General features: G+C 27.6%; 2 protein-coding genes across 16 annotated transcripts in view; one reads left to right on the forward strand and one right to left on the reverse strand.

The window, feature by feature from the left end:
* The first annotated feature begins 9,189 nt into the window (after nt 1–9,189).
* On the forward strand, nt 9,190–23,233 carry LOC124499966 (head-specific guanylate cyclase). Of its 2 annotated transcripts, XM_075735881.1 has the most exons (10): nt 9,190–10,621; nt 15,411–16,205; nt 19,564–19,634; nt 19,727–19,815; nt 19,891–20,532; nt 20,590–20,899; nt 20,963–21,305; nt 21,366–21,577; nt 21,644–21,736; nt 21,802–23,233. In XM_075735881.1, exons 2-10 carry the CDS (start codon nt 15,579–15,581, stop codon nt 22,013–22,015), a joined length of 2,601 nt encoding a protein of 866 aa, XP_075591996.1. In that variant the 5' UTR covers nt 9,190–10,621; nt 15,411–15,578; the 3' UTR covers nt 22,016–23,233. The 2 variants fall into 2 exon arrangements, with proteins under 2 accessions (XP_075591996.1, XP_075591995.1); XM_075735880.1 differs by having other exon boundaries at nt 19,727–20,532.
* Nucleotides 22,873–23,425, reverse strand: part of LOC124499967 (uncharacterized) — a 56,143-nt gene continuing 55,590 nt past the window's right edge. For all 14 annotated transcript variants that reach the window (XM_075735887.1, XM_075735882.1, XM_075735886.1 and 11 more), the window contains one exon: nt 22,873–23,262. In XM_075735887.1, coding sequence (XP_075592002.1) covers nt 23,234–23,262 — 29 coding nt within the window. In that variant the 3' untranslated portion in view covers nt 22,873–23,233. The remainder of the gene's footprint in view (nt 23,263–23,425) is intronic.

Here is a 23,425-nt window from a genome sequence, read left to right on the forward strand (position 1 = left end):
GATAGCAATTTGATTGTCGCCATCATTATCATCATCGTCATCATCGTCATCATCATCAAATATGAGAACCAGCAAAAAAAACAGAGAAACTGAACAAGTATGAAGAATTTCAAGTACGATGAACATTATCAAATGTGAATTTATTGTGAGTGGTTAAAAAGATAGCCACGATGAATTTATGAAATGAAAAAATTCTCCGGAAAAAATATCAAAAAAAAAATGGCCCATCTTTTTTTGTATTGAATGAATTTAATATATCTAAAATGACAACGATGTTTTAAGATAAATTATCCAAGAAAACAAAACACAAAACAAAACAAAAAAATTTTCCTTTCGGTTAAAGCAACGATGATGATGGAATTCATTTTTTTTTCTTTTGGTTCCAATCTTGAGTTGACAAACAAAACCAAGAAAAAAAAATCTTACCATATAAGTAATGTGTGTGTGTATGTGTGGGTGTGTGTTTGAAAGTACAGAATAAATGTAAACAACGATTTATAAACTTTCCGAAAAAAAATCTTTATTCTTCTTGTATTCTTAAATGTTGAAAGTTTTAATTGACCACTAATTTTGCACTTAGATTGATGGATGTGTGTGTGTGTGTGTGTGATTGAAAGTTTATATATACGCATTTGATTTGGTTCAAAAAAAAATTGATCAAACATTGGATATCATCTTCCATGGACGAAAAAAAAAACACACACATTTTTGTTTCGTCTTTAAGTTTGATTCCATTATGGCTAAAAAGAAGAAAAAAACCAAATGAAAATTGAACGAAATTCTATTCTCAAGCGAGTGAATGAGTTTCATTTAATAATTCCATAATGGTTGAAAATTACTTCGTGTTTTTTTTTGTTTTGTTTCTCATGTGAATAATTTTGATTCTGTTCATTTCTTTTTCAAATTAGATCGAATGTATATATCTTACTTTCGATTCTTTATCTTTCTACAGAATAAAATTCCAAAGGCCGATAAAATGATAAGAAAACAAATGATGATGATGATAAAAATACTTGCGGCTATGACAACAACGACAACAATATATACACTTGTACGAATCAATGTTTAATCTTTCATTATCAATATTGACATTTGCATGTTTCTTTTTTTTCATTCTTTTCATTCTATGAAACGAAAAAGGGCTTTGGGCATTGTGTCGGTCGTTCTATTCATTCATTCAATTGTATGATGATGATGATGATAATTTTTTTCTTCAACAACAACAACAACAACAACAACAATGACGACCTATCTTTGAATCGAATGTATATATGTATAAATTGAGTAGTTCAAATTGATGCGAAGAAAAAATAGTCCAATTTGATTCACAGGAAAAGAATGGTTTATTGTTGATGACAATGACAGATTATTTTTTTGACAAAATTAAACTAGAAATAAAAATATTGTCATTACAACGTTGAATTCTTATACATTTGTCATACATTAGTAGTTAATTCATTTGAAAGAAAAGTTGTAACCAGAATTTTAACTTATTTAAACATTGAAACATGATTCATTTGTTGTGTATTTTTTCGCATATAATCATAGCCTATAGCTAGAATTCTGTAGATTACACACAATCGTAACAATAGCAAAATTCCATAAAGATTAAATGAATTCATGAATGTTTGATAATTGATTCGACCACAAAATTCTCATAAGTATTGATGACAGCTTTTAATTAAAAAAAAACGTGGATTCTCTGGGAAAAAAGAGAAAAAAAACGATGCAAATTAAATGAATTATATAATTCATAAGTTTCAATAATCAACAAGCAAAACAAATACAACAACAAAAAAAAATATCGACATTCTCATGGCTGAAATATTTATTAATCAATGACAAAATTCTAGTTATTGTATAATGAAAAAGAAAAAAATGCGACAACAAAACAAACAAAGAGAGCGGAAAAAAAATGATGATGATTACATTTCGTTGCACACACACACACACACACTCGAGGGTTGGAAAATCATTATCATCATTATCATAATTATTATTATTTATCATCATTCAATTCATTATCATTACCAATGATTTCATTTTCTTCTGCTCACATCATATCATCATTGTAGCCACATATATATAGCCATTATTATTTTGAATCATTGGACCAAAAATTGATTCTTTTTTCTTTCTTTTTTTTTTGTTTTTGTTTTTATAGCAGAAAAAAATGAATTAATTTTCATCATCATCCCTTTATATATATAGAAATGTAGCCACTAGCTGAGCAATGGCTTTTGTTTATTGTCAACAGAGAGAACGAAAAAAAAATTCATTGTTATACTATGGATTTTTTTCTTCATTCATGATCATCATCATCATCATTATTATTATGATTCGATTCGGAAATTATCATCAAAACTGTCTCTATTTGATTCATCTCACATACATAATACCCATGTGAGATTAATAATTGAATAGTTTTTTTTTGGGTAATTTATCCAATTATTATTTTTTTTTTATTTGTCATGAAAATGGCCATTTACTCTATTCACACTTTATGTACTTGTGCATGTGTGTGCGTGTTAATGGTGACAACAACAACAACAACAACATAAAATAGTGTGTTACAATATAAAGAATAAATAATAAACTCACTTGATTCACTTATTTGATGAAATTTTTTTATTTTTTTTTTTTGTTACTGCACACTCGTTTTTCATTCAATTCCACTGTCTGTCTCTCGGTGTGTGTGTTTGTAAATGATTCAAAAGAATATTATTAAATAGTATACATCATCATTATTATTATCCATCTTTCACCGTATTTGGATCATCAATTTTATATTATATCAAATATTATTGTCATCGTCGTCGTAGTCGTTGTCATTATTATTATTATTATCATTGAAAATAATTGGATTTTCACTAGGATTTTGTTGTGGAGGAAGATTTTTATTTTTTATTTTGTCCAAATAGAAACGCCAGGGTCCAATGTGATGAAAATTTTTGTATATTTATTTAAAAATTTTTTTATTAGTAAACTAACAACATTGATTTGATTCGCACATTTCTTGGCTGTTTGATATCAAATTTTTTTCTACTGCTGCTGCTGTTGTTGTTGTTGTTAATGATCAACACCTTTCATATCATATATAAAATATTTCAGGGAAATTTATCCGAAAAAAACTGGTAATAAACTCTAGATCACAAGATCCACGCATGAACTAGATCCACACATATAAGAAAGTATAATAATCTTTTTTTCTGGAACACGTAGACACATTTTGGAAATTGCATTATTGATTCTAGATAGAATGTGCTTTATATATGAAAGGTTTAATGATAAAAATAATAATTTAGCGATAATAATGAAATTGATAGTGTGGACAATGGTGTGGACAATGTAATCATAAATCACTGTATTTGACATGATTCTATTTTCTCAATATTCTATAGATTGTATAGACGACAACGAAATAGAATCTTTTATTGGTTGGTATTTTTTTTCACCCGGATTCTAATTAGCGATGACAATTTTTTTTTCATTTTGCCATTTTTTTCCATGACCAATATTCTAATTAGTTTTCTAGATATACTTTTTCCAGTCATGACATATTTTTATATATGACTTTTTGTTTCTGAAATGAAATAGAAAATTAGTTTGGGTTAAATTTTGTAAAAGAAAAAAAAAGAAAAAGAAAATCCAAAATGATAATCGACTCCGTTCCATAGAATTTTAAAGTTTTTGAAAAAAAAAATTTCGATCCATTGATTCAAAGAAGTTGAATTGGAGAAGAAAAATGATCAACGGGGCACATGTATGATACTACATTTCGACTTTTTATTCCCCTGAATAATTATTCAAATTTTCAATTTTTCTATTATTCTCATACCGAACAAAACAAAAAAAAAAATGATGGATAATTATTCCTTTCTTGTTGTTGTCGTTTTTTTGTCTATCATCCTTGATATTCAAGAATATTCTTGGCATAATTTGAAAAAAAAACTTTTCAAACGATTAAGCCACCAGATGTGGAAATAAAATTATACTACGTTTATGTTTGAAATGCAGCTTTCAACACGACAACATGACAATAACCAGAGAGAAAATTTCGATATTATCGATAGGTAATTATTAAATCGTTCAATAACGATTGTTAGAAATGGATAAATTTATTTTTGACTTTTTGAAAGAAAAGGTGAAATTTAAACAGAATTTTTTTTTATTTTGAATGTTAATCGGAAAAAAAGTTCACAGTTTGATCGATCGATTGATTGATTGATGATGATGATGATGTGTGTTTACCATGATTTTAAAACAATAAAAAAATCGCACATAAACACACATCAAGCAAACGAAAAAAAATGGCAATCCATCTATGTCAAGGTAAAATGTTTTGGTGATAAAACTTTTTCATTTTTTCTCTATGACCAAAAAGCTAATAACAAGAAAAGGCTATTTTTATCTGAAAATTTGCAATGAAAAAAAAATGTGAATAACAAAAACCAGTATTTTCCATTATCATGATGAAAAAAAAAATAAATTTTCAAATTCCCCTTCAAAAAAAACCAACAAAACAGATTTTCATAATCCAGAAAGAATAATTCATCATCATTTGAAATTTATACGGTCCCACACACACACCCTTGTGGATGGAAATAAATATTCTCGTTATTCATACGTAGAGTTCCACACCCCCATCAACTTTAATGGATCAACAGTAATGGCAAAAAATCATCATCATCAACACACCAATATCGACAAACAACACAGCATATATATAGTGAATTTAAATGGAAAAAAAGAATTTTTTTTCTTACACTTCCTTTATGAAAGCAAAAAGAAAAAAAAATATTCTAGGTCGATTATGAGAATGTAAATCGTATTATTATTGTTGAGCCCCAAACAAAGAATGAAAAATTTTTGATAATGATGACGATAATGAATTTTTTTCTGTGCAATTCATCTTGAATTTTGTTTCCATGGTGTGTTTTTTTACATTATGAATATAAATGTGAGCATATGTGTTTCAGTTAGAGCAAAAAGAAACGCGAAAAAAAACATGTTAATCATGTTCACACACACACATAAATATACAACGAGTAGGATCAAAACAACGAGAAAGAAACACAATTTACGAGGACAATAATGATTAAAAACAAGAGGTGAAACAACGGAAAATAAGGTTTAAAACAAAAAAAGAAAACACATCATTTCATTTAGGTTGCCCATTGGGTTTTTTTCCGCTTATTCTATATCGCATTATCCACAATGACTATACTTTCAAGTAATGAATCATAAATGGTAGCGTGGAAAGAAAAAAAATTTGTTGAAAAATTAAACGAAAAAGAAGATTAAGATTTTTTCCTTTTCTTTTTGTTTCTCGAAGCTTAGCGCAAAAACAAAACAAAACAACACAAAAAAAGTATTCCAATAAATTGACAAAAAAAAGACTCTAGAAATCGAATTGGATGTGTGTCACATGGATTTTATTGCCAGTGTTTTTTTGTTTTTTTTTAATATTTTTCATCACACAATCCACTATTACTGCTTGAATGACTATAAAAATCGAAATCAATGATTTTTTTTTCGTTTCATTTATTTTTCTTGTATCCGAGTATGTAATGATGATGAGCATCATTATTTTCAAGAATTTAAAAAACTAGTAAAAAAAAACTAACAAATTCAACAAATCCTAATCGATGAGTATGAGTTCATTTCGAGTGGTGGATGTGAAGAGCAAGAAAAAAAAATTGTAGCAGCTTAAAGAAAAAAAAATTTTGATTCGAATGATTGAATTCTAAAATGGAACTAGAATAACTAAATCAACAGAATCGATGTTTTGTATTTTTGTTTTTGTTTTTGTTTTTTTTGGCCATTCTACACAACAACAACACAACAACAATGAAATCAATGTTTTTTTTTCTTGGTTTTGGTTTTAATCATTTTCCATACATAAATTATGTGGAATCTAAATAAAATCGATAAAGATACATATCGAAGAAACATTTTGCTTGGAAAAAAATAAAACAAAATAAACACAAAATCATTAGAGCAACTTTGAATAAAGTTCCAAAGGATGGATTTCCATTGAGGATTGATATGTTATTTTATTTTGCTCAACGGATCATTGAAAAAAAAATTTTGAAAAACAAATGAACAAAAAAAAACAAAAAAGAAAATCATTCAAACAAGAAATGATAAACAAACAACATCATCCAGCTTAAAATAGCACATCGTTACTAATTTATTATTTTCTTTCTATTTTTTTATTTTTTTCATCCGAATTCATTAATGAGAATAGTGTGCAGGGAAAATGTCATCGACAATGATAGACATAGACATTGGTGTAAATTTTTGAAAATTTCACCATTATATTCATGTTGTCAACATTCAATTTCATTCATTCAAGTTTGAAATTAAAAGGTACAACATTTTCCATTCATTATTAGTTCAATTATTATGTTTTTTTTGTAGAATCATTTATTGACAAACAACTTTCAACAAAATGAAAAAAAAAATTCAACGAAATGAATACGAAAATAGCAACAACAACAACAACAACGAAAAAAAACCAATGCTAATGGAATCGAAATATTTTGAATGATAATAATAATAGAAAAAAATTCACTATAATGGCAAAAAATACAAATTGATGTGATAATGGAATTTTTCTTTTCTTTTCTTTGATTCTGACAGAATAAAAAAAAAACACGTGATAAAGAAGCTCGTCATCAACAACCACAAAAAAAAAAATTTGTTTCCGTTTTTATTTTATTTTATTTTATTTCACTCTCTGTTTTTTTTTCTTCTTTCTGATATTACCTAACCACCAAAAAAAAACCAAAATCCAAAAAAAAGGTTGGCCCATATTGTCGGCGAAAAAAAAATTGAAATTCTCTTGAGAAAAAGTAAAGAGAGAGAAAATAAAATTTTTATCATTGAAAATGGTATTGAAAATAATAATTTTGAAAATGAAAAACTTTTATTTTGGATTCATTTCTGTTTGTTTGTTTGTTTGAAAAATTTTACATTTTATATCTATGTATAGTGATGATGATGATGATGATGCAATGAGAAAAAAAAAGTCGTCGCTGTATTCTCTTGGAATTTTTACATTTTTTTTGTATAATAATAATAATAGGATTCCATGTGATTGTCATTATCATTCATCAAACATTCATCGAACGCAAATACACACACAGAGAGAGAGAGAGAATGCATTAGTTTTTGATTCAAAAAAAAAAGAATCTGGAATTTTTTTTTCTTTCTCTCTTTTTATTTTCATTCATCAAATGATCAGTTGGTGTTGTTAAACGAACGACGACAATGAACAAACAAAAAAAAAAAGAAAAATTCTTGAAAAATTTGAATCTAAATAAAAAGAAGAAAATATTCGGCTTTTTCTGTGGAAAAAAATGGCTCACAAATTGAGAGAGAGAGAGAAAGAAAAAAAATGTCCAAGTTATTCGATAGCTATTTTTTTCCAATTCATCTTCGACGGCTTTTCGTTATTTGCCCATTTTTATTGCACTGTTTATCATCATGAATCATACAAATAAAAGGTTCATGTTTTTTTTTTTTGGTTGAAGTAAACAATCATTGATCATCATCATCAGATACTGAAAAAAGGGAACTCGTATACGATTATATTAATCAAGAAATAATGAAAAAAACATGTTTGAAATCACAAATTATGATGATTATTGAACAATAATCATCATCCTGTGTGTGTGTGTGTGTGTGTGTGTACATATACAAACAAGAGAAATGAAAAACATTCTGATGATACTAATAAAATCAAATTAGCCAAAAAAAAAAGAAAAAAAAAATCATCATCTATCAAGTTTCGAAAAGAAAACCATCATACATAAATTGAACTACAAAGAATATGGCCAAGAAAAGAAGAAAAGAATAGATTTATTTATTTTTGGGGAGAAAAAGAGTGAGTGTGTGTGTGTGTGTGTAATATAAAAAACATCATACTATTATTGATGCCATTCCAATAATATTTTCTATTCTCATTCTTTTGCTTGCATTGACCATTTTTTTTTATTCTATTCTTGAAGTTGTACACTCATTCACTCATTCACTGATAAGAATGTGATCAGTTTTTTGTCGTCTTTGGTTTTGGATTTTTTCTTTTCTTGCGTTCTCATTGTGTTAAATCGTCTATATATAGATAAATACATCAACAATCAATATATACAAAATTATTATCACTATTCATAAGTGGCAAGTTTTTTTTTCATTTTCTGATTTTTCTCTTTTTATTTTCTCATATAAAGCTCTTATTGGCTGTTGTTGTTGTTGTTGTTGTTGTTGTTCGTCTATTTATTGTTTAGCATTCATATAATTGAGAAATATATGACTGCTACCCACAGATCAACCAATGAGAATATGACAAGAATATTCGATGGAAGAAAAATGGAGATTTTTTTTTGATTGTGACAAAACAAAACACATGTGATGACAGATAGAAAATCAAATTATCAGATGATCAAATGGTCAAATCCAGGATTATTATTCAATGTTTACAATTTTTTTTATTTCAATTTGAAAGATGATCTATGATCCTGTCTACATTGGTTGTCATTTTGTACTAAGCTAAAAATGAGAAAAAAAATGCGTTTTCGTAATCTTTAGAATTTTTTTCTTATTATTCGGTAGTATTACTGATCCAGATCATCATAATCACGGCAAATGATCAGGACACAGAAAAAAAACAAACAAAAAAAATACCATATACGTATGGTATAGTGTACCAGGCAAGACTAATCGAGCCAGGAACAAGGAATAAAAAAATAAATAAAACAAAATTCTCTTAAACGTACACATGATATCCAAAGGAACTAAGAGAAAAAAAAATATCGTCATATTTTAGTTGTCACCATTGGAATCATAATAATAATAATAATAATAATAATCAGACAAAAACCAGAAATCATATTATCAAGGCAGAAGCAAAACCAGGAATAGAAGCAAATACCAGCAATAATGTGAATTTGCTATAGCCAAATACCCAAACACACACATACACACAGACGCTAAGAATTTTTTTTTGTCCATGTTCCTTGTTTGTTTGATGTGCGCAACGCACAAATTTGAATTCAACGTTTCATGATTACATGATGATGGCAAACAACAAAAAAAAAATTTTTTTCCACGTTTGTTATCAAAAGAATCCGGTCTCTCTCTCTCTGTGTGTGTTTGTTTGTGTTCAGTTGACATGCAGCAGAAAGGCAGGCAGACAGCAAGCCAGCCAGCCAGTACAATTCTTCAATATTACAATAATATTCCAATTCTAATTCTTGTACCGTTTTCAAATTTTTTTTTATCACTTGTATTTATATTATATGTTGCGTGTTTGTACGTTTTTCTTGTATATATGTAACAAAACATTGTTTTTTTTTTTTGTTTTGTTTGTAATCGGCAAGCGCGCGAGATATCACAATCCAGCCATTTTGAAACCATATTTATTGATCTGATCCATCCATTACATTTTTTTCATTCATTCAAACAATCAATCGGCTAAAAAGCATTACGAATTTACATTCAACATCAAACAACATTCGGTGATTAACAAAACAAACAAAACAAAACAAAACAAAAAAAAAAAATTTTCGAAAAGTTTTTATATTTGAAAAAAAAATGATTGTGATGACGTTTGTGCGCCAAATTGACAAACAACAACAACTGAATAAAGTCTAAATATTCTAAAAGTGTGTTTGTGTGTGTGTTGATGTGGGCGGTAAAAAGGTCTAAACATAGGTAAAAAAAAAATAAATTCCAAATATCAAATTCTAACTATTGTCGATTATTGGTGGTGGTTTTTTTTTTTTTTTTTTGGTTCTACATCAACGATTACGAATCATTCATTTTTTATTCATTTTTATGTGAATTCGTTATCGTTATTATCATCATCATCATGATCATGATCATGATGATCATCAACTATTAACAATAATCGATAACATTAACCATGGAAAAAAAACCATCATCATCAATTCAATGAATGTACAGCTGTTTTTTTTTTGGTTGCCACATGAATTGAAAAAACTTGTTCCAATACCTAGTGCTATTGATGTGAATTTTTCTTCATTTATCAATATATATCGATGATGATGATGATGATGATTACGTTGATAATAACATCAAAGAATAATGATCATCATTATTTGTAAACAATATTGATTATGATTCAACCACACCACTGCCATTATCATTATCATCAATATTGAATGAAAAAAAAAATTTCGGTCAAGTCGAAAGTAAAACAAACAAAGAAAAACAATGGCAATAATCAACTAATTACTTGAAGTTTTTTTTCTGTATTTGTAAACATTATATTGTATATAAAAAAATTGATCAACGATGAACATGATCATCATCAATTGTGTTCAATCGATTACATTACAAAACCCTTTTTCAACTTGTTAAATGTTAATTTGAAAATTTTAAGCATACTGTTATCATCATTTTATATATATAAATTTTCAACACAATCATCACCAAATTAAAACATCGATCGATCGATTTTTGTTTTATTGAAAAAAAACCAAAATTTATTATTTCATTAACAAATTGTATTAACAAGACAAAGAAGAAGAAGAAGAACAAAAAAGAACCACTTAAAATTATTTATTCAACTGATGAAATCATAAGAACAAATATGGTAAGCATTTTTCTCTCATCATTATCATTGTTATGGATATGGAAATTTTAATGTGTGTGTGTGTGTGTACGTCGAGAGAGAAATGATTAAAAAAAAAGATGTAAAAACAGAATCGTATGGAATAAATTTTCTTCATTCCCTCGTCCGTATAATGTATTATTATCATTATATAAGCACTTGAATTGGTTGTTGTACAGTTTTTAGTTGTATATAAAGAAAGAACAAAAAAAAAATACTAGAATAATGGAAATTAATTGGAAATTGGATTGGATTTTTTTTTCGTTTTCTTCTTTGCTCATTCTACCATTTTGGAAATGGATTCGAAATGAAATGAAAAAAAAACGAAGCTAATCAAGAATTTGTTTCAACAACAATATGTGTTGTTTGTGTGTGTGTGTGTATGAAAATGAATGATAATTTTTCTTTTCTTCATCATCATCATCATGTATTTATATATATATATAGTTTAAACGAGAATCGCGTTTTTGCGATTCGATAACGACCAAACATTATGATGAGAATCGATTATTCAATAATGAACGATGAACAATTTTGTTATAAAGATAGAGAAAAAAAAACATTTCACCAATTCCACCAATGAGAATTTTCATCTTTATGTGATTTATAATAATTATTACCACCAAAAAAAATGAAGGCTCATTTTACACAATTGTTTAGCATCTTTAATCGATCGAATTTACTTTTTTCTCCCCAACAATAACAACAACAACAACAAATGGACAGTATATCGATCAAAGAGATAAAGAAAAAAAAACCTTTGTTCAAAATCGTACAACAACAACAAAAAAAACCACACACACAAATGAATTGTGTAGAATTTTTGATCGATCAGTTATAGACATAATTGATTTTCAGTAAAGATGTGTTTGAATGTGAACAACAACAACAACAACAAAAATAAATCAAATGATGATGATCAATTTGAGTAGTAATTCATTATTTTTCTTTCCATTTCATCATGAAACATGTTGAATATGGCAAAAAAACAAAACAAAATCAGGACCTTTCGCAAATAATCTAATGAGTTGAATAATTTAATTTAATCACAATTGAATAATCTAAACTGAAATGTTCAATGATCTATGAAAAAAAAGACTTATCAGCATTAAATAAATTACTACAATTGAATGAATGTATCGATTGAAACAATAAAAAGAAGAAAAAAAATCGATAATAGAAAGCAAATCCTCTTGTAGAGAACTATAACTACGACTATAAAAAAAGGAAACAAGCTAACAAACCGAAAATAGGATTTTCGATAGCAAAAAAAAAAAAAAAAAAAGAAATCCGAAATCTACTTTCCATTACTTATTACTCAAGATCAAGAGAACTAGAAACTGGAAACAAAAAAAAAAAACAACAACAACAACAGCAATCGGTTATTCACTAGAATTCATTTGAAACATGACAACAACAGAGTAGTTGTCGTAAAAATGAGGATCAATCGAGCTTGATATCATCATCATTCATTCATTCATTCATTCATGTAATTTAATGGGAACCATTGTTTCTGTTCGGAATGTGATGATCCATTTCAATACAAGTGCAGATGCGCCGGATGTTGATTTTAATCGCCATAATTTTATTGTCATTTTCTGCAATGAATCGTTGCACTTGAAAAAAGAATTTATATCATCAAACGACAAAAACAAAGCAATCAAAAAAAAAAAAATTCACTAATAATTACCAGTCTTATCATTTTCCTTGTTCAATTGGCTTGTTTTCATGACATGAAAAAAATGTTTGTTGTTGTTGTTGTCGTCGTCGTCGTCGTATATTTACCAGAAACAAACAAACAAACAAAAAAAATGATCTTTTAAACATTATCGAACAAATCGAGCGAGAGAATATCATTCAAGAGAAAAATACCTGAAAAAAATATTTTTTTTTTTACAATTCTTCAGGGGAAACTTTTAAACGTAAACAAGAAGAAGAAGAAAAAAAAATACCAACACCAGCCAGCCAGATAATGATATGAGAAAAAAATCGATGTCGAACATGTAAAAACAAATCATTTGAAGAAATAATAATGACCAAACAGGTCAGTATAAAGAACGTAATAATAATAATAATAAATGATACCGTAAAAATAAATGAAATGGAAAAAATGACATTATAACAAGAATGAAGAAGAAAAACTTGCCATTCAAAATTCATAATATGTATGGATTCAGTATTGTGTTTTGATGGCTTTACAAATCCTTCATCAAAGATTTGATCCGACACACTTTTTTATGAGTTAGCATATGAATTTGATTGTTATAACCAACGAAACTTGATGGTTTATGAATGTTCCAGAATGGACAACAACAACAACAACAACAAAAAAACGGTGATAAAAAAAATGGCAAAACTATACTATATATTATAACAGATTGTTCGATATATTGGCCATAATATTGATAATGATTTTGATAATATTTTTTTTTTGGCTTCTGATGTGTAACAAAATCTGTTTTCGGAAATAAAAAAAAATCACTGAAATGGACAACAGCAAAAATAATTTTTTTTCATACTTTTGTTCAACCAGAGCTACTGAAATGATGAGTTGTTGTTGTTGTTGTTATTGTTGATGTGTGAAAATAATAACCGAGAAAAAAAAACGTAATCTCCATGGAAAACTAAAACATGGTCATTTCAATGTAAAAGAATCGATTATTATCATCGTTAAAAAAAAGAATAAAAAAAGAATAGCACCTTGTTTCTCGGTCATAATGGAATGAAATAAACATTTATCAATCATTCATTCATTCATTCATTTTTTTTGGCAATCATAATATCAGCCAAATCTATATCAACTTTATCAATGATGATGATGATGATGATGCAAACATTTTTCATTTCCGAATCTTTTTATTTTTATCATGCTTCCGCATTTTCGCATTTCGACATAAGTTGTAAATCGTGTGGTGTTCAAAAATCAAAAATAAGATGAGAATTCTCCAATGATTTTTATTTTTATTTTTATTTTTTTTTCGTTTTGTTTATAATGGCTATATATGGATTCGTAACAGTTTATTTTATTGTCTCTCAGGGATTCATCATGAATCATCAAATGTAAGAAAAAAAAAACATGGCTGCAAACAACCAAATATACAATCATTTAGGAATGATGAATCCAGAATAATCAACTTGGAATAATATTCAATGTGAACGGATTCCATGAACTCTTACTTAACTTAATGAACAAACACTATAGTAGACAACAATAAATGTATGCCTGCTGGTGTTGAATTTTCGTTGTTGTTGTTGTTGTTGTTTTTTTTTGTTGTTTGATTGACCTTATGACTTGAATGAAAACTTTATTTGTACGTGTGTGTTTTAAATGCTTCGAAAAAGTTTAAGTAATTTTTATTTTGTCTGAGAGAAACAACCAAATTGATCCATATATATAAATTATTATTATCATCATCTTCAAATACAGTTTATTAGTTAGTTTTTTGTTAAGAAGTTTTACTACTTCTTCTTTATTTTGGGCTAGAATAAATGATGGCCATTGGTGGTGCCATTCACAACCACCATCTGACAGGAATAAAACTTTTTTTTTCTTCATTTTCGCTACGTAAAGTGATTGTCGATCATACAGGGGAATAGGAAAGAACTGTGTGTGTGTGTGTGTGCGAGAAATCAGACCAAAACAGAGTGAAGAAATAAAACAGAATAAAATGACTTGACAGGCATTTTTGGGTTGTCAGTAAATGTGTGTGTGTGTGTGTGTGTGTGGAAGAAAAAAAAATTTTGAAGCATAACGAATGAAATCCATGACAGAAAGAAGTTAAAAGAAACTTGATTTTAAGAAAAAAAAATTGAAACAACACCATTGCAACCGTTTGTTGATGAATGGGGTGTTATTATAAAAAAAAGTCGACGTAAAAGAAAATAAAAAAAAACATTCAATTGAATTTTTCTATCAAAAACATTCACGTACAAAAAAAAAATGCTTGGATGCTTAATAGGAAGCGAAAACGAAAGCGAAAAAAAAAATTCTCGTGTTGATGTGTTTGTTTCATCATATTTGAAGTGAAAAAAAAACAATTTTCACGATTGAAAATATTAAGTTTAGAGTGTTTTTTCTTTCTCTCTTTCTCATCAAAAACATTGTGGCTTGGTGATGATAAATGGTGGTGGTGGTGGTGGTGCTGGTGTGTTCATTTCAATCGTTGGCTGTCATGTGATAATTACTCATGATTAAAAGAGAAAAAAATAAACAACCAGATAATCAGGTAGTGAATCAGGAAATTCTAGTCTAGAGAATTCGTGTTGAAACCAAAAAAATCCCATAATTAATTCACTGAATCAACGAAAAGAAAAGAATTTGTTTCTCAGGTAAAATTTATGAACATAATTTTTCAAATCTAAATTTTACAAAGAAAAAACAATGAAAAATAGAAATGAAAACAAGAAAAACAATGAAAAGTTAAATGTCAAAAAAAAACTATGAATTCTTAACCTAAATAAAAAGAAGAATGTCGTTAAAATTAATCGATTCTAACGGGACTACAACACACAACCATCATCATCATCATCATCATCATCATCATCAAAATTCTGTTTGACAATTATGACACCAAAAACATTTTGATGATGATGATGATTATGAAAAATGGGAATAATTTGTCAAAAAAAAAGAAAAATTTTTCAACAAAAAATTAAAAATGATTCGCATTAGATTAATCTTTTTTGTTTTGTTTTGTTTTCTATTTCATTTATATTTGATAAACATCAAATGATCTGGATCAAATTTTGTTATTGATTGTTCAATGAAAAGATTAATGATCATAATTGATGATATGACATAATTTGAGCAACAACAACAACAACAACAACAACAACAAAAACAACAACAACAACCATAACAACCATAACAACAACAACAATGAAATAGAAGCCTGAAAAAATATATCAATTTTTTTTTTACTTTCCTAAAATAAAGTTAATGAAATACAAACAAACAACAATAATGTCGACAAAAAACGATAACGATAATAATGAAAAAAAATTAGCGAGTGATAGTACTATTCGTTCAATAACATCATCATCACAAGCATCATCATCGTCATCATCATCATCATCATCATCAACAATAAATTCAATAATAATGTCGACAAGTGTGCCAAAAAATTTTAATATTCCATCACATCATCATCATTCATCAATTGAACAGCATCGAAGTTATTCAATTTGTGAAATGTCTTCACAAATAACACCATCGGCATCAACATCATCATCATCATCATTAACAACATCGGCATTAATTAAATCACCAAAATTTCGTCGTGGAACTACAGCCGGTGCCGTTGGCATTAATTCATCATCATTGACATCAACAATGACAACAAAATCGGCCAATATAATGTTATGTCCAATGATGATGACAGGAAATTATTCATGGACAGAGAATACATTACAATCATCATCATCAACTGGATTACAACAACAACAACCACCACCACCGATGACACCTTCACATGATACATTAATACGTATGGATACGCCTAATGATGAGGATAAAATCGATCTAAAACATATTAGTATGGCATTGATGAAATTACTTTATCCAAAGGTAAGATAGTAGTATAGTAGTGTTGTAATAATAATTTATTATTATTAATTCATAAATATAAATCCATTTACAGACAAACAGACAGAAAGTGACAGTGAAAAAATAAATATCTCATGAAACGTAAAATCAAACACACACACACACAAACATGAACACACAAAATAGGAAGAAAAAAAAGTCAAAATCAACAAGAATATCAAATAAAAAGCTGACTCAGACAAACAAAACAAAAAAAAACAGAACTGAACATTCAATTCTACTTTATCATTGTGAGATTGATTGCCCTCCACCAAAAAAAAAATTGATTACAGTAGCGAATCATTTTTATTGAGAGAATAAAAGAAAATGGAAAAAAATGTGAAAGCGTTTCAGATTTTCGATCATTCAAGTCAATTGTGGGTCAAAGTGCGAATTGGAACAAAAGACATTTTCATCTTTTTCTTTTTTTTTCTTACACATTGTCATTTTTTTAGTTTCCTAGTATTTTTTTCTGTTCTTTATTCATGTATACACATAAATGACATTCTTTCTGTTGAAAAATGGAACCAAAAAAAAAACGGAAATCAAGAAAAATCATTCGGAATCGACCGGAAATGTTGATCCATTTCCCGAATTTTTTTGTTTCTTTATTTTTTTTTGGTTCGAAAATTTATAACCCGATTCATATCTTGTCAATGATTATAACGACAAAAACGAAGATGAAAAGGTAAAAAAATAATCAATGATTTAGATTTTATTCGTACGCTTTTTTCAATATATATGATTGCCGAAATGTTTGGAATCGAATGGCAATTATTTCAATCATTATCATCATCATCATCATCAACATAATCATCATTACAGAATTTGTCGGTCATTATCAATTATTTTTATTACAATTCTGTTATCTTCCTGGCTTAAACAAAAAAGAAAAATATTAATGGCAAACAAAAAACTAATAATTTCTTAATGAAATACAAATTGAAATGGTTAGATATGATAACAACCGGAATTATAGAGAGAGAGAGATATAGAGAGCAACGCATAGAATTATAAAAAAAAATCACGACAGTTTATCACTGTAATTCTTGATAGAAAAAAAAGTTTAAACGAAACCAAAAATAAAAACGAACCCGTTTGGAATGGGAATAAAACACACACACACACACAACAAACCAACCCAAGTACAGAATAATTTTACAAACGACAAACAAGGCGACAATGGGACGAAAAAACAAGAATGAACAACAAAAATTATTACGTTTAGATTCTTTATTTATTAATATATGAATGAAATATGTGTCATTCATATGAATGCATATTAGTTTTTTGTTTGCATTTCATATTCTTTTCTGGTGTTTTTTTTTATAATAATAAGATCGTGATGTATTCACGGCATACAAATTGCATCATTCTAATTCTATGTATACAGAATCATTTCCATTGGAATTGTACTGGAAATTTTCATATTTTTTTTTCTTTGAAAATATATTTTCATTAATAACCTATTGATATATTTTGGTTGTTGTTGAATTTTGGTGATCAAAGAAAAAAAATGTATCAAAATCAACAACAACAACAACAACAGTGATTATCGAGAATTGATATGTGAATGCTTGAATTGCAAATTAAGAATAAAGAATAAATTTATCCAAAAAAAAACCAAGTCATTACATTAAATAAAATTACAAAAACAGAAAATTGATCAAAGATAAAAGTGGAGATGGAGAGAGAGAGAAAAAAAAACCCAGATATGAAAACTTTGTGCATTGAATTTGTTTTATTATTTTAGCACCATTTGAAATAGGATAGATACGATTTGTATGTGGATGAATAGATGAAAATTTTCGGCATATTTTCATCATCATCATCATCATCATCATCACCATGATTATGATGATGATCCTCATCAAAAGAATGTACATATAACGCTTTTAAAAGAATTTTGATCGATTGCTCATGTAAAATTAGTGAACGAAAAAAAAGATGAATGTTGGTTATTACATGGAAAAAAAGGAGAATGTAAAATGAATCAAATGATTCTATGATAATGATGATGGCCATGGCTAGAAAAAAAAAGCGTGAAAGAGTGAGAGAGAATTTGCTTGTCCATCGCATAGAATTTCAATATATAAAAATGGATGGATGGCAGAAAAAAAAATTATCAAATAAATGAGAGAATATATAAGCAAACAAACAAACAGCGAATAAAAATAGAAGAAAAAAAATGGATGGCAAGTCATAATGAATGAAAAGGAGAAAAAAAATTCTGGAAAATTTTTCCCATGAGATATGATCATCATGTCCGTGAAGTGAATGATGAAGACGAATATTCAATTAACTTGTGTGTGTGTGTATGTTTATCTGGGTCCAAGATACACCCATGTTTTTTTCTGATACACTTTCACACTAATTAGGTTTTTTATTCTAATTTTTTTTCTGTTGTTGTTGCTGTTGTTTTTCACAAACAATCAACTGGTATGAGCACTGAAATCAAAAAAAAAAAAAATTCAATACACTAAACAAACACAAACAGAATGTGTGAATTTTTATTATTATTATTATTATTAAAAAACACAACTAAAAATGATATTAATTCGGGCGTGATCCATATGCAGCATATGGATCAAACACACACACACATACACACAGAATGAATTAAATATGGGAATTGAGAGTAAACAAGAGTAAATTGCCAGTAATATCAGGCTTTAACATATTTGAAGATAATGTAAAACGAATCATAATGAATGCAATGATGACAAAAAGAAGAATTCAACAACAACAACAACAAAAAATGAACAAAAATTCTCATTTAGCAATCAAATACCATACCATGAATATATAAAATGAAAATTTTTTTAGAGAAATTGAAATTTGAACAAAATAACTCTAAACAAAAAAAAAAAAAAAATATTGCATAGCAGAGTATTGATGAAAATGATGATGATGATGAACATCAACACAATGAGCAATGATTCGATAAAATTGACAAAATTTTTTAAAGTTTTTCGTTGTTGATCTATTGATGATGATGATGGAAAAAAATTCATATTAGGAACAAAAAACACAATAAACACTGAATTACTGAATTTTTTTTTTTTTTGACATTGGAATTTCGCCAAAACTTGATCCAGAATTCATATATTGTTGATCAAAAAAAAAAAAAAAAAAGATTTCATTCTTTTGTTGGTGAAAAAATTAATTTATTCGATCTAAAAAAATAAAAAAAAAAAAAAAAAAAAAAAAAAAAATTTCCAATGTATAGGAAATAATTTTGGCCTATTCATACTATTAGTGCCATCTATTGTTTGTGAATCATATCATTTCAGTATATCGAATATTCATTTCTTTTTTTTCTTTTTTTCCTTTAAAAAAGGCATACGATATTCTTGAAATTATAAGGAAAAATTTTCAAAATCGAAACAAAGATGTTTGGGAAGATATATGGTAAGTTGTTTCGAATAAATCGATTATAATTGAATCCAAGAGAGAATATAATATCAATGTTTTACTTTGATGTTATTTTTTTTTACCTAAAGTAAAAACTTTGCTGCCAAATGTTCAACAACTTCAACAAAGTCCTATCCGTTCAATAAAGATTCATCAAATGGATCAATCCAAAATATTGGTAAAGAAAAATGTCCGAATATAAACAATAATACCGATTGTGGTAATGAAAATAATAAATACGATTGGTTTTTAGACGCAAAACCCGATACAATTACATATGATCATTTGGAAAATTTCACTAAATATTTGGTGAAAAAACTTGGTCTCAATTGGGAAGAGGTAATTGTCGATATGGGTGAAAAATATGCACGACAATGTTTGGCCACCGATTCGAAACCATTGAATTTTATTGGCGAAAATCTAATCGAATTTCTTGTGAATATTGAAAATATACAATCAATTGCTTATAAAGAAGTGAGCCATATGACAGATTTTTCTAATCGAGCATGGACACCATCACAACCGGATCTATTGCCAATTACAGTATTTGTTAATAATCCTGAAACAAAAATTGTTGTCACATACAATATAATGGAACCAATATGTCATTTTGTTGCCTGTTTTCTTTCTGGCCTTTATCAACGTGTAGCACGATCATTATTCAATATTGTTATTCGTGTCAATGTTGAAATTGGTTCAGATCAATATAAATTCTTTATAGAAAATCGTCAATCCGGTGCCACATTAGTCAATGATGATTCATTCGTTTCTCGTTATAAATCGTATCTGTTAAATCGGCCGGAACAGTTGCTCATGTATATACAAACATTTAAACGGGTGTTTCCATTTCATTTTGTCTGCGATCAAAATCTTCGATTCATTCAATATGGAACAGGTAATAACCAAATAACCAAAAAATCAAATTAAGTTTTTTACTTTAACCAAAAAAAAGGCCTAAGCAAAATATTTGGTGCACAAAATAAACATAATGTACATATTTCCAACGTATTCAATATTGTACAGCCTAATGTGGGATTCTTTTTCGAATCGATCAGACATCGAATCAATCTTGCCTTCATTTTACGTATACGTGATAATATTTCGAATGAACATTTTCGTCGTATGGAATTACAAGGACAAATCATTGAATGTGTTGAAACAAAATGCTTATTATTTCTTGGATCACCAATCGTAAAAGGATTACAATCCTTAACTAGCCGTGGCCTTTTTCTATCCGACATTCCTATACATGATGCAACCAGGTAAGTGTAACGTTATATGTTCGGTGAATGGAATGGTAATTTTCTATTTTATCATTCATTTAGAGATATCATTCTAATTGAAGAACAATCAAGAGCACAAGAAAGTCTGAAACGTCGTATGGATAAACTGAAGGATACGATTCAGAAAGCTAATCAAGCTGTAGAAATTGAAAGAAGTAAAAATGTTGCTCTATTGAATTTAATTTTTCCGGCCCAAGTTGCTCGACGATTATGGTTAGGTAAATCGGTTGAAGCACGACACTATGATGATGTCACGATGTTATTTTCGGATATTGTTGGATTTACGGCCATTTGTTCTACTGCTACTCCTATGGCTATTATTAATATGCTTAATGAGCTTTATACACAATTTGATGTTTTCTGTGGTGAAATCGATGTCTATAAGGTGAGTAATGTTTGAACATCAATATAGATTCATTCAGATATTTTTTTTGTTTTCTATCAGACGGAAACCATCGGAGATGCTTATTGTGTTGCATCGGGTTTACACAGACAAACATCTCATCATGCCGTATTGGCTGCATTTATGGCTTTGAAAATGATGGAAGCAGTAAAAAATTTCACACCTAAAGATATAAATGTGGAAAAATTTCAGATGAGAATTGGTCTTCATAGTGGTTCCTGTTTATCTGGAATTGTTGGAGTTCGAATGCCCAGGTAATTTTCAATTACCATTATTAGCTCAGATTTACAGATTAATTTTAATTTCATTTCATAATTAAGGTATTGCCTATTCGGTGCTCATGTAACATTGGCCAATAAATTTGAATCACAAAGTCAAGCCCAACGAATCAATATTAGTCCAACAACTTACAGGTTAGAATCATCTACTTACCATCATCAATTTGTTTTATTATCTCATCTCCATTTTCATATTGTAGATTGTTGCAAAAATTTCCAAAATTTGAATTCACTCTACGCGATCCAAATTGTTTGCCAAAAGAATGTCCAGCCAATCTTGAACGAAAATCAGCATTTGTCGATAGTTATCATCATCCTAAATTAACCGCTAATTTATCACAAACCAAACATATATCAAGAGCTTTGGAAGATATTAATTCAATACATAACGATAACAACCAAAGTGGTGATTAGAAAATGTAGAAAAAATGTTGTTATTCATTTTAACATAAACACACAGGTTATATATTCACAATCAAAGAAAATATTATTTTTTTGTTTTTGTTTTTTTTTTTTTGAGTTTGTTATCATTTTTTTCATACATGAAGAAAAACTTACATATATGCAAAACTTTGAACACCAGGGAATAATTTCATCATATATATAATTCACACACTACGAATAAATCGAATGAAAAATGGAAAATTCAAAAATAAAACAATCCAATCCACCATCGCCATCTTGTGTCGTGAAAACAGATTAATCAAAATCAAAATAATAATAAAAAAACTCGAAATATAAAATCAAAGAAAAATATTTATTAAAATTATTATCATCATTATCATTATCATTATAATGGGTGAAAGGATTGTGACGATTTGAAAAAGAAAAGATAAAAGCAAAAAAAAAAAATTATCAAATTACAAAATTAATCAATCAATATATAATAGAATATATATATCGAATAGACACAATACAAATAATTTTCAAAAGTTGAATCAAAAAATCCAAAAAAAAAAAAATGTAGATTTTAATTGAATTGTGACACAGACAGAAAGAGAGTGAGAGACAGACAGAAAGAGTGAAAAGAAAAGAGCTGAAAAAAAATTTTTTCAAAATAAAAAATTCATCATTCATGTTATTTGTTGTTATTATTGAATAATTAGTAATTATAAGAATAATATAATAATATTCAAATGTATAAAAATGGTGGTGATGTGAAAATTCTTCACTCACAAACGTTACGTTTTTTTTTTTTTGTTTTGTAAAAAAAAAATTTGTCATTACAAATATAGTGCAGTAGAAAAAAAATTCAAGTTTTTTTTAAAAGGTTTTTCGTGTGTAAATGCGTGAATATTACGAAATTTTTTTTTTGTTTTTTTTGAATGAAAAGTTTCATTTCATTTCATTTCATTTTTTTTTATCATGCGAAAATCATTGAATTGATTTGTTGTTGTTGTTTTTTTCGTTGTTTTTTACATTTTTTTTGTTTGTTTTGTTTTTTTTTTTTTTTTTTTGAATCATATCCAAATATACGACAACGATGATGATTAAATCCAAAAAGACAAGAGAAAAAAAAAGAAGCGGTAGAAAGAAAAAACGATGTGTGCATCCACACATATATATCATCATATATCCGTGTATATACACGGATATATGATATTATTGTTTTCAGGTTTTTTTTTTCTCTGTTCAGCCAAAAATATTGGATGTTTTTCCACCTAATACCGAAAGATACAAAAAAAAAATTTTTAGTAAATTTATCAATATACAACTGGTGATGGTTTGATTTGGTTGTAGATAATGGATTAGAAAATGCTATTTTCATATTTTCATCATGATCAAAGAATTTGATGATGAAAAATAATCATCTCCATTTTTTTT

This window comes from Dermatophagoides farinae, chromosome 2, assembly GCF_024713945.1.
Source record: "Dermatophagoides farinae isolate YC_2012a chromosome 2, ASM2471394v1, whole genome shotgun sequence".
Taxonomy (NCBI): Eukaryota; Metazoa; Arthropoda; class Arachnida; order Sarcoptiformes; family Pyroglyphidae; genus Dermatophagoides; species Dermatophagoides farinae.